General features: G+C 45.1%; 1 protein-coding gene across 1 annotated transcript in view; it reads right to left on the reverse strand.

Annotated features, from left to right (window-relative positions):
• Nucleotides 1-958: 958 nt before the first annotated feature.
• Nucleotides 959-24,987, reverse strand: part of IL36R (interleukin 36 receptor) — a 39,018-nt gene continuing 14,989 nt past the window's right edge. Inside the window, exons 5-10 of the mRNA XM_087823736.1 lie at nucleotides 21,598-21,672; nucleotides 18,327-18,456; nucleotides 17,459-17,595; nucleotides 6,858-7,001; nucleotides 3,001-3,162; nucleotides 959-1,371 (exon numbers count right to left, since the gene is read on the reverse strand). Of these exons, the coding sequence (XP_087679862.1) occupies nucleotides 1,022-1,371; nucleotides 3,001-3,162; nucleotides 6,858-7,001; nucleotides 17,459-17,595; nucleotides 18,327-18,456; nucleotides 21,598-21,672 (998 nt within the window). The 3' untranslated portion in view covers nucleotides 959-1,021. The remainder of the gene's footprint in view (nucleotides 1,372-3,000; nucleotides 3,163-6,857; nucleotides 7,002-17,458; nucleotides 17,596-18,326; nucleotides 18,457-21,597; nucleotides 21,673-24,987) is intronic.

The raw sequence follows: 24,987 nt of genomic DNA on the forward strand, positions 1-24,987 counted from the left end.
TTGTGTGCTAGCAGGCCACTTTTTAAAGCTCAGTGTCATCTACCACAGAATGAGTGTTGGACTATATGTATCCAAGCCCCTCAAGTTAGAGTCTTTAAAGTTGTTATAAGAGTTTACAGCTAATTTTTATTATCAAAAGTCTTTGTGACTTGTTAAATCATACATTGAGCTATGATGAGGGTGCGCTGGCTAACTGAATGATTACTATGTTTTACTTGGACTTATTATAATGACATCATCTCAAGGTGATAACCATGCCTCTCACATGCTGCTCAGAATTCTGGCTGACACAAGCCAGCTGGAAAAATGAGTGAATTATAACTTATTTTGGTTGGACAGGTAAAGTCTTTCAAAGCATGGGGCTCACCAGGAGGGTGATTAATGGGCAATTCCAGTGTCACCACTGTTAACCCCACTGGTCTAGGTGACCTCTAAGTTGCTTCCAGCATCAACCTGGTAAGACTGTGGTCAAGGCTATTTGTACTAGAGGAGTGAGAAGGGCTCATAGACACAGCAAATATGCTCTGAGGACCAGGGCCCTGTGCACACTGGTCAGGCATAAAAACTGCCGTTATCCTTGCTGGCCCTCTCTAAGCCCACAGACTGCCTTCCTGACATCCCCTGACTGCTCAGCCTCCCATCTCTGGCCTCACAGGTGCCACACCATGTACTAATGTCTTGGCATCTGAACTATAGCTCTACAGCTCCCTGTGTCCCATTTTTCAGTGGCTCAAATGCTAAATCTACTCCATACTCAGCAAATATTCATGGGTGTTCAGAGCCAATAAGTTAATGAGGGCCTTCTCGAGAGGTGATGTCTTTCCCTAAAGAAGTATTTGATCAAAACAAACAAACAAACACAGTCCCTCTCACAAGTACACAGGACAAACTTGAAGCAGACGGCTGAACATGGCCAGTGTCCAGCTGCAAGCCACTGCATGAGGACAAACTCTCCATCGTGGGGCAGAGAACTCCGTGTTGGCCTCCCACTTGTCAGCTGTGAGGTCACAGGGCGTGCATTTCAGCAGCTGGCAAGAGAAGGTGGTGGAAACCTTTTGGGTGGCATGCGATATCTCACTTTTTTCCAGAACTTAGCTTTTGCACACCATGACTCCTCCGTGAAGTCCCTGCTCCACTGGACTGACCCATGCTTCTGTTTGATATACTGGATTGACTCCGGCATGGATGTATAGTTCTTGACTCTCTCCACCTCAATCAGAATGACCTTCATCCCATCCTGGATGAGAGCATTATAGACTGCAATCTGTTCTTCTGGCATGTTCTTTAATAGGTCAAAGCTCAGCGATTCAGGAACTATGATGATCAGTCTCCTGCACAGCTTAACATTTTCGTCAATGACATTGGCCACAGCTGCAAGAAGAGAAAGACGCAGATCTCATGAATAAAACAGTGCCGATCTTAATGCTCTGGGGAATCATTAGAAATGGGCACTAAGAAGGAGCATTAAAATAGACATGATTCGGGAAGGAATTAACAAGAGGTTTTTTTAACATTTGTCATCTCTTCTGTGAAAACTTCCTTACTTTCCCTAAAAAATTGGTCCTTCATGTTCGTGAATCACGTTTTGATGGTTAGCTGTTGATATGTCCCTTTCCTCAGCCCACAGAGGGCAAGAGCTGCTCAGAACAAGGGTCTCACCATCCTGAGCTTTGTATCTCCAGACTCAGCTGAAGGTCTGGCATAAGATGATGAACATATTTTTTTTTAAAAAAAAAAAGATTTTAAAAGGATAAGAAAAATGTAGTTGGCTCAAATGTCATTTTAATCTTTATTCGTGTTTTCCTCTTGTGCTTTATAGTTATTTAAATGACCAGGATTTATAGGACTAACTGGAAACCAGGTAACATACCCCGATGGCTTCTGGTGACAGGGAGAGGAGAGCTCTCAAAATATCCAGCTATGGATAAAAGTTGGTGGGTTGAGTATTAAAGACCGAGTCTTACACCCTCCTTATACTTAGAATATAAGAGTAGACAACACCCTCGCCCAGAGCAGACTCTTTTCCTTTCTGGTTTGTTTTAATATTTCTAGAGCCTAGAATATTACCTGGCACAGAGCAAGTGCTCAATAAATATCTGAGCAAGTGAATGAATGAATGTTGATATGCTCATGACATCTGAGCTCTCCCACGTGCTTTCAGCAGGCACTGGGCTGAATTTTTATTTCCTCTTAAAAGACGATTTCATAACTTGAAAAGCTCTGGAACGAGATATAGCTGTGGTGTAACTGTGGGTATGAGTAGCCTATAAATCCAAAGTCCCTAGAAAGCTTTTAAAGCCACTACCAAATGCAATAAAGTAGTGATCTTGGTTTCCTGGTGACTAGAAAAGGGTGCTTATTTCAAATTTCAACCATCGACTTTATAGCAAAGGGGGGAACATTCATCCATTGAGGGTCAAATACATACTGGTCCCTGCTCAGGTTTAAACTCATTTAATACTCTCAACCAAGTCAGAAAAGCATTCTTACCCCCATTTGACCGATGAGTCAACTGCACAGCCCAAAGCTACATTGCTATTAAATGAGAGAAGTAAATACTGTACCTGTTTTATTTACGTAGCAGAGGATTAGGGGGTTGAGGTTTAGAAAATCAGCTTTAAACATGAGCTTATTTACATATTCAAACTGTCAGAAAATAGGAGTTAGTTTCAAGGACATCAGGGCAAGTGACCACTTTCAGTCTCTTGGCCAAGGCTATGTGGCTCGCCCCCTGATTATGTGAGTTTAGCCATTTCCTTGCTCAAAGTGAGTCTCCTCATTTCATCCAGGCCTGTTATCCCGTTGCAGGAATGAGCCTAATGGGAGAAGAGGGCCAGGCTCTGACCTCCTGCGCTCAGGGTCGAGAGCTGGGAGGTAGAAGACTCCCATGGTTCTGTGAGGAAGGAAAGCAGGGTCCCTACCATCTGTAAAGTGAAGGAAGAGAAAGTTTCCTTTATTTTTTAATTCATTTGTTGTTTTTCTACCTCACTTAGAACATACCTTGTCCAGGAAATTCATCCCTGCCAAGTATGAATAACTTGTATCCACACTGCCTCTCCAGCACCTCGGGCAGAGCCTGCAGGGCCAGCGTGGCCACGGTGGGGCACTGGCGTCCGTGTGGAGGCTTGGGGTACAAGACGTACGCATCGTACAGCTTCCCATCTGAAAGAGAAGTCGGGGAGCTCGCGGAATGATTCCTGCCAAACCTGTCCTGCGTTAGCACGGTGAAGATCGGAGTTGCTACCATGCTGTCCTTCCTGCTTGGGTCCAATGACTTTCGAGTGCCCGTGGGGCTGGCCTGGTGCCATGCACTGCAAGTGTTTCCTTTAACAGGCACCTCATTCCTTCACCCCTTAAAATATCTCACTCCCCTCTCTTCTTGCTTGTGTGGTTCCTGAGAAGTTGAGCATAATTTATATCTATAGGTAAAGTGACTTTTTGCCTCTGGCTTCTTTGGGGATTTTTTTCTCTTTGATTTTCTGTAGTTTGAAAATAACATTTCTAAACTTTTGAGGAAATTAAATTTTCCTATTTAAAAATATGAAGAAGAAAAAAAAGCCCAGCCAGGTGTGGCTCAGCGGTTGAGCAGCGACCTCGGATCCAGGAGATTTGATTCCGGGTCAGGGCACATGCCCGGGTTGCGGCTCGATCCCCAGTCAGGGGCCCGCAGGAGGCAGCCGATCAATGACTCTCATCACTGAGGTTTCTATTTCTCTCTCTCTCCCCTCCTCTCTCTGAAAGCAATAAAGATATATTTAAAATAAATTAATTAAATTAATTAAAAATATGATAATATTTATCCTTTCATAATAAAGGTTGGTGGGTTGGTCCTCTGGAGCCTCCCCAGTAAATGCAGTATTTCCTGCTCTCTAAACTGCAACCAACGTCAGGTTATGGTCATCTCCTTCCCAGGCCCTGCAGGAGTCTCTCTTCTCTCAGTCCGCTTCTCTTCCCCATGCCTCTGATGTAAGGGGGGGGGAGGGAGGGGGGAGGGGGAAGGAGGGAGGGAGGGAGGGGGGAGGGGGAAGGAGGGAGGGAGGGGGAAGGAGGGAGGGAACCAAAGGAGACATTTTTACTAAGTGAAGCCTCCCTTCTCCTAAGTGACAGAGCTCTGCGCCCTCCGTTTTTAAGAGGGGCATCGGTACCCTGTCCTCCGTTTTTAAGAGGGGCATCGGTACTCTCTCTGTTTCCCTATGTTCACTGTACCTGTTTTTGGTTTTGTTTTTAACTGTTCTGTTCTACGTGAACTTTCTCCTCAAATTTATTTGGAATAAGGTGAGGTATATACACATCGCCGGAGGTTTGTAAATTGGTCTGTGTGCTTTGCACGCACCTGCACACCTGGCTGGAGAACTGTTAAAGCACCTCCTGTGACTGAATGGAGAAGACACAGAGCTTGTGGGCTTTAGCTAGGCCTGTGGATGACTCTTAATAAAACTGTGAGGTACAGCCCAGCCCAGCCGGCGTGGCTCAGCGGTTGAGTGTGAACTCATGAACCAGGAGGTCAGGGTTCGATCCCTGGTCAGGCACATGCCCGGGTTTTGAGCCCGATCCCCACTAGGGGCCTGCAGGAGGCAGCCGATCAATGACTTATCACTCCAGTTTCCATCTCTCTCCCTTCCTCTCCCCCTCTCCCTTTCCCCTCCTCTCTCTGAAATAAAAACATTTAAGAAAACAAAAAACTGTGAGTTATACACGCATAACTATTAATCACACATAAAGCCTGACTAATCTATGGGATAAGTGCTTTATCGCCAGAAAGACACCTTTCCTCTCTTTCTCGTCATGTTTGCCACCCATTACTTCACGTTCCCAACACCCAGAAGCTGTCCCCCGGGAAGGAGGCCTGGACGCAGTGTCGGGGACTCATCTTCCAGTGTCCTCACTAGTTCTCTGTGAGGCCAGCACGCCGAAGGGTGCCACAGGAGAGCGCTCATAGACCAAGCTGTCCGGAACTCAGTCACAAAGTGCGCAGACTTTTCTGGATTAAAGAAGAACCGGGAGAGGACCACTGGCTGGCTGTAGGTTCCCGTCTCCAAACCCTCAGCCCACCGGTTCTGAATCTGGCCGTGGCCCCGGCTAGCAGAGGGTGGGGCTCCCGGAGTCTCCCCTCTGCTCAGCCCCCAGCCCCGGGTGAGTCAGTACTCCCTTCTGCTCTTCCTGCTAAGCTTGACCTCACTAACAGGCAACGTCACCCCCTCATTACTCATGCTCCCAGAGCTGCAGTGAGTCAGGAGTGACAAATGTCACCTCACGGGGCCAGAATTCCGGGAACACCGCCTACGTCTATGTAGCTGCTGTCAGCCAGCAGACGGAAAGTGGGGAATCACTGGAATCTGTGTCAGCAGGGAGAGTGGTGGTGCAGGGGGTCTCTCCCCAGCCAGACCCAGGTTGGGCTCAGTCCCGGCAGCTGAGCGAGACTTGCAGGGACTGCGTCCCCAGGCAGAACCCTCGTCCAGCTGGCTGTCCCCGCACCAGAGGCTCGCAGGCTGCACCGCATGCCCACAGCCAGATTCCACAACGGAACTCTGTCATCATAAAAAAATTGGTTTTTCTGTTGTTCATGGGCTGCCAAGTTTAAATTCTAAAATTTAATGTAGAATAAAGTCCCAGCTAGGACATCTATGCTTTATCAAACACGCGGGCCACAGCCTGTGCATGTTATTTTCTATGCAAAGCAGGCACTTAGTGCAAACAGTGCCCTTCTCGGTAACGGGCTCCTAAAGCCTGCCCGACCCCTTCCTGCACTCCTGCCCTTGTCAGCACCGCACGGCCTGGGTCTGAAAGGCAGAGCTGTCTCTCCGCGCATGTGAGCTGCGCGGGCGCCTTTGAGCCTCCTGGTAACTCCGTCCAGGTAGGGGACCCAAAGCAGAGGTATTACTTCATTCGAGGCCTGGGGAGGTCACAGCCTGTCTGAGACGAGCACACAGGATGGGGCAAAAGTAGGTTTCCATATTTTCATATGGAAAATAAATCAATAATTAATAAATATTAATACAGGGATAAACTCTGTGTTTCGCGCACTCACAGCTGTAAGCCCACTTTGGCCCACCCCGTGAATCCCAGTTAAAAGCACAACGCGGGGGACACTCGCCCCTCAGCTTCAGGATGGCACCCAGCATTTCTGAGCTGGACAGCGACCCAGGACGCCGGCCCCAGGGACAAGCTGAAGACTCTGGACAGAGCAGCAGAGGCAGCTTCAGACCAGGCCCGAGGGAGCCCGCCCGTGCCCCAGATCCCTGCCCAGTGCGGAGGGCTTCAGCCCGCGGCCGCACAGCGCTGTGGGACAGCCCCCGACCTGTGCGCTTCCTTCCTTCCCTCCTTCCACGACAAGGGAGAGAAAACGTGAAGTACCTTTCTAAGGTCACACAGAGTAAGTGAGAGCTCAGATCAAACTCGGGCCTGTCTCTCTTCAGACTCAAGCGCTGAGACTTAAAGTTTTCAGGCAGTGAGTCCCGGGTGCTGCACCCCCCGCAGCAGGGTGCCCACGGCATCCATCCCGTCCACGCATCCACTGGGCTGAGGGTGTTTCACGGATGAAGAGCACTTTGCTCAAGGAGAAATTTTCTTCTTTCGCTTATACGGGTAGGTGTGAGACCTGTTCTAGAACGGTTGCTGTGGCACCCAGATTTATTCACTCAGTCACAACCAGCCTGCAAGCCTGACTGGACTGAACAACGCTGGTGGCCTCAGGAAAATCATTTCTCAGAAGTATGGAAAGTTCCAGGGAGATGCCTTCCTCTGAATTTGCCAACAACATAAAAGGCAAGCTAGTCAAATCCGAAGAAGTGCATTTGCAATGGCTCCACACATGAGCGATACCAAGATGAGGCATTTGCAGGGTCCCCCACACTCACCTTCTACAGTCTCAGCAGAATGGAAGGCACTCCGATACCAGAGTGCAATGTCGATCCTAAGGACGCTGCAGACGCACACGACGAACACTGCCGCACCCGCCAAGGCCAGCAGCCCTCCGATCAAGTGAGCGCGAAAGTCTGGCACTGCAAATGACAGCAAAGTCAAGTGACGATAACAAAGCGTCGGAGCTGCACTTCCCTTATACCTGTCATATTACAAACGCTACATGGAGATGCAGTAGATGTCAGTGGGGATGCTGCCTAAATATTTCTTCATAGTTAAATAGTAGGTATGAGAGTAGAATGATCTGATCTGACTCGTGAATTTTAGGAAACAACGTGCTCTTGGGAGCCTGAGGAGGGAATTCTGCAGGACCCTCGAGCTCAACAGGAGATAGAGCAGGACTCCAATGGCCTGAGGACCACCACGGCCCAGGCCACTCATCAGCTCTCCAGATGTGGGCCTCGCACACTATGGGAAAGCTCTCCAGGTGATTATAATGTTGTCATAACTGTTTCCCCGGTCACACAAAACTGAGCAGCAGGACGGGTGCTGTAAATACAGAGCCCTCAGTTGCCTTCGAAGCCATCTCTGTTGGCTCTACAGACTGGCCAAGAGCCGAACTCCCGCCCCCACCTCCCGGTGCCAGCAGAGCGGGGCTGGGTTCCTGTCTGAGAGAAGGGTTGGTCCTGCTCTGCTTGGTCAGCACCCTGCAGAGCAAGTATGGAAAAAGCTGTGGGCAGGCGGTGCCAAGAGCAGAACCAGTTCCTCTGGAACTCCACGCCCGCGAACTTGCCCCTTCCTGCGTGTCTGCCCAGAGGAACAGCACAGCTTTCTTCCCACCACAGCCCAAACCTGAGCCGCCAAGGAAGGAGGCCCACGAAGGACAGAACTGGGAAAGGGGAAGGAGAGATGAGGAAGGGAAACCCTCCTAATTCTTAGAACCCACCACACACACCGCTTCCTTCACGGCCCCTCCTTGGTCCTCTGGTCCCCACTAGGGAGAGGGGTTCACTTTTCTCTGAATTTCAAGAGCGCTTTCACTTTAAAAAACTCATTAAAGAGCTTATCACAACCTGCCCTAGGCCACACTGTGTTGCAAACATTTTGAAGCCAAAGGAATCCACAGCTACTGCTGCACATCTTCAAGTGCATGGCACAGTGAAGCTCACTGTCTGTAAGCACTCTGTGCCAAAACGGTGTCAACCCATTGATTAAGTGCCAGCACAGCCCAGAGGATCTGCTCTGCACGCTGGTGCCCACTCGGATCCCAAGCTCTTCTTTGAACCTCTACTTTCTAACTCCTAGATGGATGCTCCCTTCCCTCCCATCCTCACGTGTCTTTGCCCCTTCCCAGCTCTTGGAACACCAAGGCCACCCCTCCCTTTGGGAGGGCCTATGTCTGGGAATCCTTAATGTACATCTCAGTCTCAGTATTGAAAATGGTCATGATAAGGAGACCACGCCACACAATTTATGAGACTCAGAAGCCCTTGGTAAGCAGACAGGAGCGACAGTCTGAAGTTCTCGAGTTGATCATTCATTGCATTCAGGAGTGTTGATAGCCTCTGTTTTATAAATGAGCCAAAAGATGAAATTGGAAACAGACAACACATGAATTCAAAGGGAGCATAAGCTTTGAAACTGAAATACATGGGAAGCTCACAGGAGACATCAGATGCCTGCAGACGGCCTTTTTGGGGTGGTGCTGGCCCTTTGGTCCACATGGCCACTGCCAGCCTTAAACTCGGACAGTCACTGAGAATAAGTGACTAAAAGAAATTCACAGAAGGGCACACCCAATCCAAACACCATCCTAGCGACCCTGCTCCAGACAAACTACACAAGACTCAACTGGGATGTGTCTTCAACAAAAATTAGGACATCAAATGGAGAGGCTGTAACCTTACCTCTGGCCCAAGTAAACCAACAGGAGGTTTAGATTGCAGAGGGTAATGTTTCTGAGAACTCAGGGTAAACAAAACAAAATGCACGTGTCCAAAAATAATTGCATGTGCGGTGTGAGACAAGTACGGACAGACGCAAAGATGGGTTCGGTAAGCTCAGATTTCTTCACTGACCTAGGGCAGAGGAAACAAAGGAGCCCTCCTCCCGCCTGCACGATTGGCAGGTGCTGACTGGTAACAGCATTATTCCTCTGAGCCTGGACTCTGCCTCGGACTCAGTGCTTCCAGGCAGCCAGCATGAGTTCATGCAAGTCAGGGCTGGCACGAACCACTATTCCCCGAGGGATTCCAAGATTCCTTCTCAGCGGCTGGATGCTCCAGCGCTTGCTCCCAGCCCCGGACCAGACTTGCAGCTACATTAGAGAACAATCAGTTGAACACCAGTTGAAGTTTGCTGATCTGAAATATTATAACCAAGGAGCTGGAGGAAGACAGCAGGAGGTGGTAGGAGGGGTGAAGACATGGAGAAGGTGAGCCCCCTCACGCAGGTGCAGGGGCTATCTGGCTGCGAGCTCCCTCCCCCTGGGAGCGGGGATCTCAGCCCCCCAGGGGTCCCCAATCCATGTAGCACGGGGTGGGAATCAGTGAGGACTCTGTTCCAGGGGAGGAGCGCTCTCACTGCTGCAGCACCAGCCTGGGAGTTGACTCGGGTCTGTGACTGCTGGACAGGCCAAGCTGCTCTGCTGATCCTGGGGAGGGGTCTGCTTAGTACACTCAGCAGTGACTTTGGGGGGCTCTCTATTCTCTGGAAGGACTTTGGGTAGAAAGCCAGTCAGGGACTAAACTGTGTGGCTTGGGAAAGAGGATGGGTCTTGCCCACCTGAGCACATCCTGCTGAACTACTGGGTCAGCCGCTCCTGCAGTGTCACTGGGCAGGGGCAGGGAGCAGGGCAGGGACTGTCAGGCCATCCTGCTCTGTGATGAGCCACGTGCATAAATCTAAGTGCTACATAGGAACAACAATCTTCCCCGTCCTGCTGGGTCCTTGGGCCCCATGGAGGTGCCAGGGAGATGTGCAGAGCCTGGGCCTGACGGACTGTGTCTCCCGGGGGCTTCTGTATTTTCTTCTCTATTTTGTTTTCTTCTCTTTTTTCTCTCTTTTCTTTCTTTTTCAGTCTTTTATTTCTTATTCTATTCAGTTTTATTTTCCTTCTCTTTATTTTATTTTTTATTTCTTTAAATTTCATCTCTTTCTTCTTTCCTCTCATGTTCTATTTCTTTTCTTTTTTTTCTTTCTTTCTGTCTCTTGTCTTTTATTATTTTTTATTTTCTTATTCTTTTGGTGTTGCCTTTGTTGTTGGGGTGTTTTTGGTTTGGTTTGGTTTTTTCTTACGTTGTTCGGTCAGCACCTGTACAGCAGTTTGCATGACGTGGTCAAGGCTGAGCCTCGCAGCCAGCCAGCCCAAGGGCCGGGCCCACGCACAATGGGCCAACAGTGGTCAGGACCCAGTCACAACAGGAGGCCCACACAACACAAAGGGACATTCCTGGAGCACCCAGGTCAGGAGATCAAGGAGACTGCATCACTGGGTCCCACAGGGCACCTACTACAGAAGGCTACCCCACCAAGAATGGAGTCACAGCAGATCTATCTAACATATAGAAACAAAACCACAAAGAGGCAGCCAAAATGGAGATACAGAGAAAGAGACCCCAAGTGAAAGAATAGGAGGAATCTCCAGAAAAAAGAGCTAAATGAAATGGAAGCAAGGAACAGTAATCAATAAACAGTAGGGTGGATGAAGCAGAGATTGAATCAGTGATTTAGAAGACAAGGTAGAAAAAACACCCAATCAGAGGAGCAAAAAGAAAAAATTAATAAAAAGCATGAATATAGTTTAAGACAACTCTGGAACAACATGAAACATAACAAAGTGAGCAAGGGATAGAGAACCTGTATGAAGAAATAGTGACAGAAAACTTCTTTAACCTGGTGAAGGAAAAAGTCATACAAGTTCAGGAGTCACAGACAGTCCCACATAAGAAGAATCCAAAGAGGCCCAGGCCCAGACACATCATAATTAAGATGGCAAAGGTTAAGAACAAGGAGAGAATGTTAAAGGCAGCAACAGAGACAGTTAGTTAACTACAAGGAAGTTTTCTTATAAGGCTGCCAGGCGATTTCTCAACAGAAACATTTCAGCTAGAAGGGAACAGCATGATGTACTCAAAGTCTGATAGCAGGGCCTACATCCAAGACTACTCTATCCAGCAAGGCTATCATTTAAAATTGAAGGTGAAATAAAGAACTTCCCAGACAAAAAAAAGGCTAAAGGAGTTCATTACCACCAAACCAGCATTGCAAGAAATGCTAAAGGGAATGTTGTAAGGAGAAAAAGAAATATATATAGAGAGAGGAACATAGGCATACAGAAAAAATTGCAATAAATAAGTACCTATCAATAATAATCTTAAATTTAAATGGATCAAATACTCCAATCAAAAGACACAGGGTAGCTGAAAGTATAAAAAAACATGACCCATATATATGCTGTCTATAAGAGACCCACCTCAGAACAAAAGACACACAGGATGAGACTGAATGAGAGTGAAGGAATTGGAGAAAAATATTTCAGGCATGCCCTGGTGGGTGTGGTTCAGTGGTTAGAGTGTCAGCCCATGCACCAAAGGGTCACAGGTTCAGTTCCCAGTCAAGGGCATGTACATGGGTTGCAGGTTTGAGACCTATTTCAGGTCAGGTCATGTGCAGAAGGCAACCAATCACTGTGTCTCTCTCAAATTGATCTTTCTCTCTCTCTCTTTCTCCCCCCTCCTTCCACTCACTTTAAAAGTCAATGGAAAAAACATCCTCAGGTGAGAATTAACAACAACAAAAATATTCCATGCAAATAGAAACAAAACAAAAAGCTGGGATAGCAATACTTATATCTGACAAAATAAACTTCAAAACAAAGACCATAAATGAAACAAAGAAGATCACTACATAATATTAATGGGATCTATCTAACCAGAGGATATAACCCTGCTAAACATATAAACACCCAACATAGAAGCACTTAAATATCTATATGTAATTTAAAAAAAAAACACAACTCTTGATGGACTTTAAGGTAGAGATCGATAGCAATACAATCATAGCAGGAGACTTTAACCCCAATGACATCACTGGATAGCTCTTCCAGACAAAAAATTAGTGACCCTAAATGACACACTAGATCAGATGGGCCTAATTAATATTTAGATAACATTTCATCCCAAAGCAGCAGATATACATTCTCCTCAAGTATACAATGAACATTCTCAAAGATAGACTACATATTAGGACACAAAATAAGTCAACAAATTCAAGAAGATTGAAATTATATCAAGTATCTTCTCAGATCACAATGGCATGAAACTAGAAATCAACTGCAATAAAAAAAATTCAAAAAAATTCAAACAAATGGATGCTAAATAACATGTTATTAAACAATGAATGGGTTACCAGTGAGATCAAGAAATAAAAAATTACTTTGAAACAAATGAAAATGAACAAACAACCCCAAATCTATATGACACAGTGAAAGCAGTCTTGAGAGGGAAGTTCATAGCATTAGAGGCCTAGCTCAAGAAGCAAGAAAAATCTCAAATAAACAATCAAGCCCTATGCCTAAATTAACTAGAAAAAGAACAACAAGCAAAGTCCAGAGGAAGTAGAAGGAAGGAAATAATAAAGATGAGATTGGAAATAAACGACATAGAGAACAAACAAAAAACACAAAAGATCAATGAAACCAAGAGCTGATTCTTTGAAAAGATAAACAAGGTTGATAAACATTTTGCCAGACTCACCAAGAAACAAAGAAAGAGGACCCAAATAAATAAAATTAGAAATAAAAGAGGTGAAGTAACAACTGACATCACAGAAATACAAAGAACTGAGAGAAAATATGCAAACTACATATGCCCACATATTGTACAACCTGGGCAAAATGGACAAATTTCTAGAAATATACAATCTTCTAAAAGTCAATCAAGAAGAATCAGAAAACCTGAACAGACCAAAAAACTAATGAAATTGAAGCAAGAATTTAAAAAACTTCCAGAAAACATAAACTTTGGACCAGGTGAGTTTTACCAAACATTCAAAGAACTAAGACCTATCTTCTTAGAACTATTCCAAAAAATTCAAAAGGACAGAAGATTTCCAAGCTCTTTTTACAAGGCCAGCATTATCCAACTCCAAAATCAGATAAGTACACTACAAAGAGAAAATCATAGGCCAATATCCCTAATGAACATAGATGTTAAAATCCTCAATAAAATATTAGCAAATCGGATCCAGCAATACATTAAAAAGATCATACAGCATGATCAAGTGAGATTTATTCCAGGGATGCAAGTTTGGTAAAATATTCGCAAGTCAATAAATGTGATATATCACACAAAAAATGAAAAATAAAAGTCTCATGATCATATCAATAGATGCAGAAAAAGCATTCGATAAAATCCAGGCCCCATTTATGATAAAAACTCTCAGCAAAGTGGGAATAGTGGGATCAAACCTCAACATAATAAAGGCCATAACTGACAAACCTACAGCTACCATTATAGTCATTGGGCAAAAACCAAAAGTGTTCCCCTTAAGATTAGGAACAAAAACAGTGATGTCTGCTTTCACCACTTATTCAAGATAGTACCGGAAGACTTAGCAACAGCAATCAGACAAGAATAAGAAATAAATGGCATCCAAACCGGGAAGGAGGAAGTAAAATTGTCATTATTTGCCAATGCCATGGTATCGTACTTAGAAAACCCTAAAGACTCCACCAAAATCTACTAGCCCTAATATATGAATTAAAAAAATAACAGGATACAAAATTAACATACATAAATTGGTGGCATTTTATACACTAATAATGAATTATCAGAAAGAGAAACTAGGAAAACAATTCCATTTACTATTGTAACAAAAAAAAAACAAAAAAAATAGCTACCTAAGAATAAACTTAACCAAGGAGATAAAAGACCTGTACTCAGAAAACTACAGGACACTGAAAAAAGAGATAGAGGAAGATATAAACAAATGGAAGAATATACCATGCTCATGGACTGGAATAATTAACATCATGAAAATGTCCATATGACCCAAAGCAATTTATAAATTCAACATAACTCATACCAATGGCATATTTCCAAGATCTAGAACAAATACTCCAAAAATTTATATAGAACCAAAAAAGACCCGAATAGCCTCACAAGTCAATAAATGTGATACATCACACAAATAGCAATAGCAATATTAAGAAAAAGAACAAAGTTGTAAGGATCACAATATTTGATGTCAAACTTTACTACAAAGCCACTGTAATCAAAACAGCCTGGTCCTGGCATAAGAACAGGCATATGGATCAGTGGAACAACAGAGAGCCCAGAAATCAACCCATGTCTTTATGGTCAATTAATATTTGACAAAGGAGGCAGGAGCATACAATGGAGTGAAGACAGTCTCTTCAATAAATGGTGGTGGGAAAATTGGACAGTTACATGCAAAAAAAATGAAACTAGACCATCAACTTACACCATACACAAAAATAAACTCAAAATGGATAAAAGACTTAAATGTAAGTCTCAAAACTATAAAAACCCTGGATGAAAATATAGCCAATAAAATCTCAGATATCTCTGCATAGCAATATTTTTGCCAATCTGTCTCTGAGGACAAGGGAAGAAGGGAAAAAATAAACAAATGGGACGACATCAAACTAAAAAGCTTCTGCACAGCAAAAGAAACCATCAACACATAGAAAAGGGAACATACTCTATGAGAGAACATATTCACCAATGATACATCTGATAAAGGTTTAATTTCCAAAATACATAAAGAACTTATACAACTCAAAACCAGGAAGACAAATAATCCAATTTAAAACTGTCAAAGGACCTGAATGGGCACTTCTCCAAACAGGACATACAGATGGCCAGTAGTATATAAAAAAAATGCTGAACGTCGCTAATCCTCAGAGAGATGAAAACTGAAACTACAATGAGGTGTCACCTCACACCTGCCAGAATGGCTCCATCAATAAGTCAACAAACGACATGTGCTGGCGAGGGTGTGGAGAAAGGGGAACCTGGTGCACTGCTGGTGGGAGTGCAGACTGGGCAGCTACTGTGGAAGACAGTGTGGAGTTTCCTCAAAAAAAAATTAGAAATGGAGCTGCCATTTGACCCAGTGATCCCACTTCTGGGGATATATCCTAAGAATCCCGAAACACTAATCAGAAAGAACTTATGCACCCCGATGTTCACAGCAGCGCAGTTTACAATAGTTAAGACCTGGAAACAGCCCAGGTGCCCATCAGTAGATGAGTGGACAGAAAACAGTGTTACGTTTACACCATGGATACTACGCAGCTGTAAAGAAGGAACTCTCACCCTTTGCAATAGTGTGGATGGACCTGGAGAGTATTATGCTAAGTGAAACAAGCCAGTCAGGGAAAGACTGATCATACCACATGACCTCACTCATATGTGGAATCTAATGAACAAAATAAAGTGACAAACAAAACAGATCCAGAGGCCTGGATACACTGAACACACTGACAGGTCTTAGAGGGGGCTGGGGGGAGGGGTAGCTGTAGGTGAAGAGTTTAGCCAAAGAACATATATGTATAGTCCATGGACACAGACAACCGTGGTGAAGGCTGGGGGTGGTGCCGGGTGGACATGAGCAAATGGGAGGAAAATAGGGGACATCTGTAACAGTGTCAACATTAAAAAGAAAAGAAAAAAAGGAAATCAATGCTCGTCATTTTGGGTGAAGGTTCCTAAACAGAGAGCTCACACTTCTAGGTCGAGGCAGATTTCAGTTATAAGCCCTTCAAGTCTCTGCAGGCTGCAGGGCTTCCCACAGTCTGCTCCCCTCTCTCCTCTGGGGCGGACCCTGAGGACCCTCTGTGGCAATCCTGCTCCTAATGATACGTCACAGGGAGTGCTTCTCCTTGAGAAGCAGCTCACACATCCTGGGATCTCCACAGCAGCGTCACTTCTTCACAGCTCCAGACTGGGAACAACTGAAGTGATGACGCGGTCCTAGCAGACAAGACCACCCGTGCTGTAGGCATTCGGTGAACAGGGCTCAGCAATCACAATGAGCTACAGCTGCATGCTGCTGCAATGAACCCCGTAAACTAAAGAAGAGCACGGAAAGAAAAGAGACCACATAATCCTCTCGTATAAAGTCCAAAACCAGCCCCGTAAGCAGCTGGGAGTGCGGGGTTGCCCCAGGGAAGGGGAACAGGGTTGGAGAGGTGGAATCGCACCTGCAGAGAAGACAGCTGAAGCCATGAGGGTAGGGAGATGATCAGGGTGAGAATGCAGAGAGCAGCGCTGATGACAGAGCCTCAAGAGTCACCCAGATGTGCCACCGAGAGAGAGAAGAACCAAAGGATTTATGTGCCTATATGCATAACCCACGGACACAGACAATAGTGTGGGGCAGGCCTGGGGGCGCAGATGTGGGGTGGAGGGGATCCATGGGGGAAAAGGGGGGCATCTGTAATACTCTCAACAGTAAAGATAAATTTAAAAAAAGAAAAAAAGATGCACAAGATTGATTGGGAGAAAAACCATCAAAAATTACTTTCTATGACAAAAGAAAGCCCTTGAGAACAGTGGAAATGGACAGTGGTGGCTGACAAGCCCACGGCTTCTTCCACCTGCTGCAGCCCCAGGGGGTCCCCGTGGGTCTCGGAGCAGGGAGGAGGTGCTGCGTGCTCTTTCACAGTTAGAGCGGCTGTGACGGAGTGACGGGGGCCTCCAGGTCGTGGAAGGGAGGCCAGGACTGCAAGCTGCTATGGACAGACCCCTGTTCATTGTTATTCTAAGGGAGGTAATGGATGCTCATGAGGTCAGGGACTTGGCCGGGGCCAAGGCACATTCCATAGCTTCATACAGCATCCACTGGACTAATGTTTTATGTTAGGTTCTAGAAAAACCTTTCCGGTAAGACTTTAGCTAGATACATGCAAACATGAGGTCCACTGATCATCAAAAGGGGCGCTGGCAAATTCAAGCCCTCTCTCACTTGCTATAGCTAGCCAAGGAAAAAAGTTGATATTAATAGAATCAAGAGAAAAACCTGCCTCGGTAAGCCATGCATCCCATTTTACAAGGCTCCTCAAAGCCTTCCCCGGCACGTTAGAAGCTGCAGCTGCTCAGATCATGATCACACCCATCGCTCTGCGCCCTCCGGTCCCGTTGCCTGCAATGGCCATGGGCACGCTCTGCACAAGGCTGAGAGCGCGGTTTGTGTACGTGAGTCCAAAGGCCTCCGCTCGGTATCACAATTCAGCCCCTACAGATTAGTTTACAAACAACCTAAAGGCTGAAACTCACAAGCACGAGTATAAACGCTGAGCAGTCAGGCTTAGTAAAGGAACAGTTGTTTTCTAGAATCTCGGTGCGGAGAGCCTTGTGTACGTTACCCCGGGAGTCCCCAAGCGCAGCACGCGAGGCACCGCGCACCCAGCCTTGTCAGGCCACCCCGCTCTGCCCGTGGTGTCCTGCTGGGCGGGTCTGTGAAACCCCACTGCTGCGGCCCCCAGCAGCCATGGCACCTGTCCTCCACGTGGGTTTCCTTGCCATCGTGTTGAGCTCTCTGAACAGGATTTAACCCACGGGAACGTTACCTGGGGGTCTTAGAATAAAGTAGGCCGCAGACACGCCAGCGTGACACGTGAAGGGGTGGCCGTAATCTTCCATTCTCACTTCTGAAAAGCTTATGCTCACGGTGTAAAAGTTCTCCTCCTTAGAAGAAACTTGGGTTCTGTAAAAGAAAAGAGCAATTCATTCATGCCAGAGTCATATTTTGCCCAACATATTTTATAACCTTTAGTCTGGGGAGTAAAGTTTTTTCCTAGAGACACTTTGGCTACCATTTTACCCTGTGGATACTCCACTGAGCAGCTAGTGAGGTGTGTGCATTGGGTAGTTCCAAACCTGCACTATCGCGGGGACAGTGGGAAAGGAAGCGTGGTTCCACTCACTACAGAACCCTCCTCCGCCCTCAGCACCTTCCCTCTCCCCGTCCACTCAGCCTCAGCATCTCCACGGCCAGGCCCAGCACAAGTACTTCTGCCCTCTGACTTTATGAGTCCCGTTTTCCACCACACGATTCAGACCCTCAGGAACTGGGCTCACACGGTCAGCTAATGGCCGTGCACTGTCTCCCCGAGAGTCCCCCGAGGGCCCCGGTCTTGCTCCTTAAGGCTGGGAGGCCGTGGCTCCCCTTGTGCCTGACCAGGAATGAGGCCGGTTTTCGCAGCAGCTGCCCGCGGGCCCCGCTTCACGTTTCGCCTCGGCGCTAGCACCTGGCAGGGGCTGACAATCTGAGCGCTCACGCTCCTCTGGACCAGCTGCTCCCTCACACAGCACTGAGAGGAGCTTTGAAAGCCAAAGCCAAAGGAGCGACGGGGGCAAGGAGAACACGGGAGGCAGCCGCTCCCCAAGTCACTGGACGGAGCCGGCACGGCGAGACCAGAAACGCGAAATACCTACTCATTTCCCTCTTGGATCCGCCTGGACTCCTGGTAGTAAACATCCACCAAGGTGGTCCCGACTTTCCAGCACCGAAGGTTTGTGTTATCCCTCGTGTCTGTTATGTTGCAGTTCACAACAAGGGCGGAGCCTAGACAAATCGCATTTGCAAACATTAAATAAAACTTCTACCAAAAGTGACCTGGTGAACAAATGCACCTTGTTTTTGAGGCTTGGATATCTTTTGATGATCGAAATTACGCTCCTGCGGTCACTGCTCATCTACTTTACTGGACAGACGTCGTGAGGGACAAGGGGTCTCACGATCTTCACCATTTTTCATCTGTATGGCCGTTTACATTTTTATGCTATTCTAATTTTTTTATCTTTTGTGATTTCTTCCACTGATTTTATGCTTCAAAAGTATATCATCCTGACATTAGATAAAAATTTCTTTATTTTTTTTATGTCACTTTTGTGATCTTATATATATATATTTCTTTAATTCATCAAAAATGTATGTTTGTGTCTGATATTAAGGTAAAGAATAAACTACATATTTTTCAAATTTAACGAGTTATACACATCACATATATATTATATTTCTCTTTCCTTACACATTTTTAATGCCCCAAATCTCTTTTACTAAATTTCTGTATATTCTAGCATCTGTTTATTGTGTTTATGTTGCGTCAATCTGTCTATACATATGCAAATATCAATAGTTATTTCTCATAGCTTTATAATATACTTTAATATATAGTATATCACTTCTATTCAATTATTTCTTTGCTAACTCTTGCCAGCATTTTTGACATGGATTTTAGAAATGTTGCAGGACATGCAGTGAAATTTAATTGGTGTTATATTAAACTCGCACATTGATCTGGGAGAAACAACCTACTTTTGGTAGAGTGGGCCCATTTAGCAACGTGGCCAGGAAATCACTAGGACTTGTCTTCTTGAATGTCTTTGCTTAAAATGTTGCAATTTTTTTTTTTTTTTTATGTAGGCAGGTCTTTCAAATTTCTTCCTTTTATTCCTTAATATTTTGCTATTTCATTGCAATTTTGAACTCCATTTTCCCCAAGTACATAAGACATGATTATTTTAGGCATACGAAAATGCTATTAGCTTTGAAAGTTTATTTTATATTAGAATACCTTACTGAAAAATTGCTAGTGATCATAGCTTTTTTAGAGCACTTTCTTAGACTTTCCAAGTAGCTACACAAAAATCGTTTAAAATAATTGTATGTTTACCCCCCTTCCTCTTTCAAGGTTTACATCTCTTGTATCTTTACTGTCTAAACACACTGACTAGAATTTTCAAAGACAGGAAGGGGGAACAAGTTAATAAAGAGAGTCAATAACAAATATACTTACCTTTTCTAAGTGTTTGTGAATCCACTAGAGAAGTCACATGGTGAGTGATATGTAGACAGTTATCCTCTATTATGGGCAATATTATTTCCTTGAAAGTTTACAAGGCCTTTACTAAAACATGTAGGTCCGTAGCCTCTTAAACAGTTGTTATCTCCTTTCCACTTATTGCTTTATAAGCTTTCTCATTTCTTTCTTTTACATTTGCGTTTCTCTGCCTTTGGGGGATTATATTTGCTGGAGGTTTCTCTATCTTCTCCACCCACCCCAACCCCCCCCCCCCCCCCCCCCCCGGCCCCGAGCCCTCCATCACAGAACCAACTCTGGAACTTATCATTTAATAAGTTCACTATTTTTTTACTTGTATCTTTGTTATTTTCTGCCATGGGTTATTTAGTTGCCTTTTTTTAAATACAGAGTTAAATGGTTAGATTTCGCAGTTTAATTATTTCTACACCTACTATTGATGATATCTATATCTTGTTTAGATTCAAGATCGGTCTCATTCCATGAAGACTGACATGCTTTCACTGTCATTATTTTCTAAATAATCTGTAACTATGACTGTGAATTAAATGTAACCAGCAACGCAAATAAGTAGAAGCTATATTTGTTGATTTCCTCTTCTGGGACTCTGAGTTTTTCAAGGATGTTTATTAGTGTGATCTATTTAATACATTATTCTTATCATATTACTAGAATCTTTCAGATCCTTCTTTGACTAACAAATTAGTCAAATCCAGAGTATGTTAAAACATCCCACTATAATTGAAACAATTGTATTGTCTTATTGTATGGTTTTTATATACCGGAGAGTTTCAGCTTCAAATATTCTGATGCACATAATTTTTTTATTTTGAGAGGTATTGTAATTTTTATTAGTATCAAAGGATTCAATTTGTCATTTAATTATTTGCATTGAAAGATATTTATCAGATTGAAAGACTAATATTGCCAACCTGATTTATTTGTGTTAATATGGATTTATATTTAACCTTCTAGGTCATGTATTTTTAGACCTATGTCTCTTGAGAATAGCATGTAACCAGATTTTAGTATTTGACTCAACCTGAGCATTTCTCCTTTAACAAGACTTTGTTTAATTTACTTTTTTTCTTCAGAAGGTATTCAGCATGTTTTTATTTCACTAGTGATTGCCTTTAAATTTAACACACTAATCTGAGCCCTTTTCTCCACTTAGATCACAAACTGGGGCATGTTTACTGATCCCTTTCTATGTAAAATAAGGACCATAACATGATAACTCTCTCTACTCCTTTAATATAATTTCCAGAAGATTATATAATTCAAGATTCTTGACCAACATTACATTAGTTTTATATATCATCTCTTTCAGGAATTATTTTTACATTTTCATTGCCTTTGCAAAAACAGATTTACATTAATCATTTAGATCAGCAATTTTCAACCTTTTTCATCTCGTGGCACATAAACTAATTACCAAATTTCTGTGGCACACCAAAAATTATATTTTTTGATAATCTGACAAAAAATAGGCATAATTTTGATTTGTTCACATCAGATGACTGCTGTTGGGTTGGCTGTGGTCATTTTTTAATTTGACAATTTAAGGGAAAAGAGGTCCGTGGCCCCGACTGAACAGTCAGGCACTGCATATTTCAGACATTCTTGCGGCGCATGGTTGAAAAGCACCCATTTCGTCCCACAGTGCTCACCGCCAGGCTTTTGAAACCACAGCTTCCCCAGGGTTCAGCTCTCCGGGGTTTTATTTTGATGCCTCTCCTGATGAGCTCAGGTACATCTAAACTGGAAAACTGGGTGTGTCTGGAATTTGTCTTCATCCTTGAAATTCAAGGAATTCACTAGGATCTATGAACATACCGATTTCTGCCCTGAGTGATTTCAGTGACTTTCATGACTTTACTCACCAAGTTGTGCTTCAATTGTATTGTTTATTGGATAAATTATGCTAGGGATTCTTCTTCCATCTCCAAAATTTTCTGCTAAAAAATCATAACCACATGAAATTGAATTAGAATCACATGATACACTCCCAACTACTTTAATGTGATAATAGCATTTAAAAATGGCACAGAGCAGACCCTCAAAAAACACTTGTCAAGAAAAAAACAGAACTCACAGTGTGACAAAATATCAATCTATAAATGCATGTTTTTAAACCAAAAATAATTGAATTGTTAAGGAAAAAACCTAAAAGCTGGCCTACCCAGGGAGTTTGCTTTGTAGTTATATATTTGGTATAAATATAAACTGATGAGATTGTGTAATAAAATCTCAATACCTAATAATCCAAATATACTTCTTTTAAAGTATATTTGGCCTAGGTCCTAGACAGAGAGAAATAATGACCTAATGCTCTGTCCTCAGACCCGCCCCTCCATGCTCCATCCTGCTTTTCCACGCTCTTCCTTCCTCTCCCCTCCTGCTGGTCTTCAGCTCTTTCATTCCTCCGCCCATTTTATAACTGGCCACCTTACAGTGACCCCCGCCCCTCTGTGTTCCTGTACTATTCCCTTCCTCATCTGTCCACCAAAGCTTAACAGTCACCTTCTGCGTCCCATATTCTTCCTATACATTTGGTGGGATGTGGAAAAGTTATTAAAAAAAGGAAGCTAGGAAAGTACAAACACATATCCTCTATGATGGCAATAAGGTCTGCACCTTCTATAAACTTCAAATTCAGTACATTCCCAAACAACAGTCATCACCAGCAAGATGAGGTACCACCTGCAAACTGACCACGCACATCTAAAATCTGGAAGTCATTCTAGGCAACAGCTTTTCTCCTACCCTCTTGAAATGATCAATCCCCAAGTCAGACTAATTTTACCTCTCAGCAGCGCTCAGTCTGTGACTCTTTACCCCTAAACTCTACTTTCTACTCTCGACTTTCCCTGGGCACTCTCATAGACATCCGGCTCTTCAACTGCCGTCCAAAGGCCAGCGCCCTTGTAAGCGGTATGTCCAGTTCTTTCTCTAAGATATCTCCACTCGAGTGTCTCAGAAGCACCGAGTATTCAGCGTATCTATGACCAAACTCAAGATCACACTCTTAAACTCAAGTTTTCCTCCAAAGTTATCTCATTTCACTGAATAATATCACCACCCAGTTGGGTGGTGCACATGCCCCAAAGCCTGGTTTCCTTGGCCTTGCCACCTCCTCCCCCCACACGCGGTCTAGCCGACCCCCGCAGCACTCCGTCCCCCGGCCACCGTGCTGCCTGGGTCTACTTGCTACCCCCCCTGCGCCGCTTCATCTGCCCGCGAAGCACCGCTCCCGTCTCCGCAGGCGCCACCGTGCCCGCAGCCGGAGCGAGCCGTCAGAACGTAAGACGCTCATCTGCTGCCCACTGCTCCCGGGGTGAACGCCACGCTGCTTCCGACTGCATATTCCTACCTAATCTCGGCGCCTGACTACCTCTCCAACTCCGCAGCCTGCCGTGATCTCCTCTCGCAGCGTAACTCCAGCCGGCCTATCCGCCTCCCGCCCCGCAGACATGCACTGCCGGTCCCGTGCCGGGGCCTTCACGGTGGCTGCACCCTCGGTCGCATCCAGCCTCGCCCACGCCATCACTCAGTCAGTGCTTCCCGACCACCAGCATTCCTGCTATCAGAAGCTTTCCCTGATCCACCGTCTCTTCAGCAGACCCTCGCCTGTCTGACCTCGTATCTTCCTTTCCTTCGCTGCATTAATCTCCTTGGTTATTGCTTGTTAGCAGACGGTCTGAGGAGTCCCTGCCTCCTCCCTGCTCAGCCTTCAAAGCTCCATCAGAGCGGTGGGCCCGGCGGCTCTCCCCACCGGCATGTTCTCGCTGCTGAGCACAGGGCTGGCCTTGGTGGGCACTGGGTAAAAAGTCGCTAAAACACTGCCTGAAGAAGAATCCCTGCCGCCTCCGTCCCAGGTCAGATTGTCGCACTCTTCGGGACATCGAAGGAGCAGTCTAAATGGTCCAGGCCTCCAGACCCTCTTCAGCTCCTGCCCAAACCATCTCAAAGCTGTCACCCACCACACGCAGCCTCCTCACTCTGCCTGCACTCTTCCCAGGGCTCTTCAGAGGTGCCTGGGAAAGCCGGCATCCCCGGCCCCCTCGACCTTGCCCCTTTGACTCCTGGCCTCCGCTCCCACCACTGCTCACCTCATGCTCACGGACACGCTAACAAGATTAATTTTACATCCAACATATGCTGCGACGGTAGACGCGTCTCTGCTTTGCCTCTGCTATTCTCTCTGCCCCTCCTCACCTTTCTTTATTTCTGTAAATCCTACTCGTCCGTCAAAATTCAGCCGAGAAGACATTTCCTCTGAGAAGCCTTCCGGACCACTCACTGTGGCTGCTTCTGAATCTTCTCCCGCGCCCCACACCCTCTCGGACTCTGTCCTTACCACATGATGCTAAGATGACCTCTAGCTCCACTCCCACCAGGCTGAGAGCTTCTCAACAGATAAAACGATGTGCTGTGTTTTAATTTTTTTATTTATCGGATTTTAACAATTTGGGGCATATAATAGATCGAAAATGAATGTTTATTTCAGTGACACGAAATGCAGACTCTTGGACTCAGTGACCTCTTGTGGTATTCTTCAGTTGCCTCTGGCATTTCGCCTTTCAAAGAATTTCCTCTGCTACTGATAAAACTAAGGCATAGTAGCAGTCGGTCACTCAGCTTATACATAATCTGCGCCTGGTGTAGGCCAGGCACTGGGTTCGGTGTTAGGGACTCAACTGTGAACAAGACAAAGAAAGTGCTACTTTCAGAGTAATATCACTTAGCATAAAACCCAAAGCACAAAAGTCATAACAACTAATGCAATTAATTTTCATAATTCAGGGGCTCCAGGTGGGAAGCAGGAAGCCACCCATGCTGGACACATCTCCTCAGAGAGCCACACCCATCAAGGAGTCTCTCAGGATGCCCAGTACATGAAGTCTGACAGAAGCCAGTGACAGCCACGGAGGTCCGAGCCAAAGATATACATGCCGGTGATGTATCGCAGAACTGGCCACCGAAAACTTTAAAATATTACTAACCAGTGCCACCGCAATACACTTCATTTAAAATGAAGATGTATTTAGCCTTCAGTTCTTCCCATTTAGATGGGTCAATATAGAAAACAACTCTCTACTGGGGGGAGAGAAAAAAAGCCAAAGTCAACACAGCAGAAACTCCTTGCTGAATGTGTTTAGAAGGAAACATGCTGTCCGGGGCCCCGAAGGCCTGAGTCTCGCGCTGTTTCTGTCACTCACCAGCTTTGTAAGCTTCAGAAGTCTCTCTCCTCCTGGACCTCTATAAAATTA

This window comes from Miniopterus natalensis, chromosome 13 (genome assembly GCF_054644295.1).
Source record: "Miniopterus natalensis isolate mMinNat1 chromosome 13, mMinNat1.hap1, whole genome shotgun sequence".
NCBI classification, from domain to species: Eukaryota; Metazoa; Chordata; class Mammalia; order Chiroptera; family Miniopteridae; genus Miniopterus; species Miniopterus natalensis.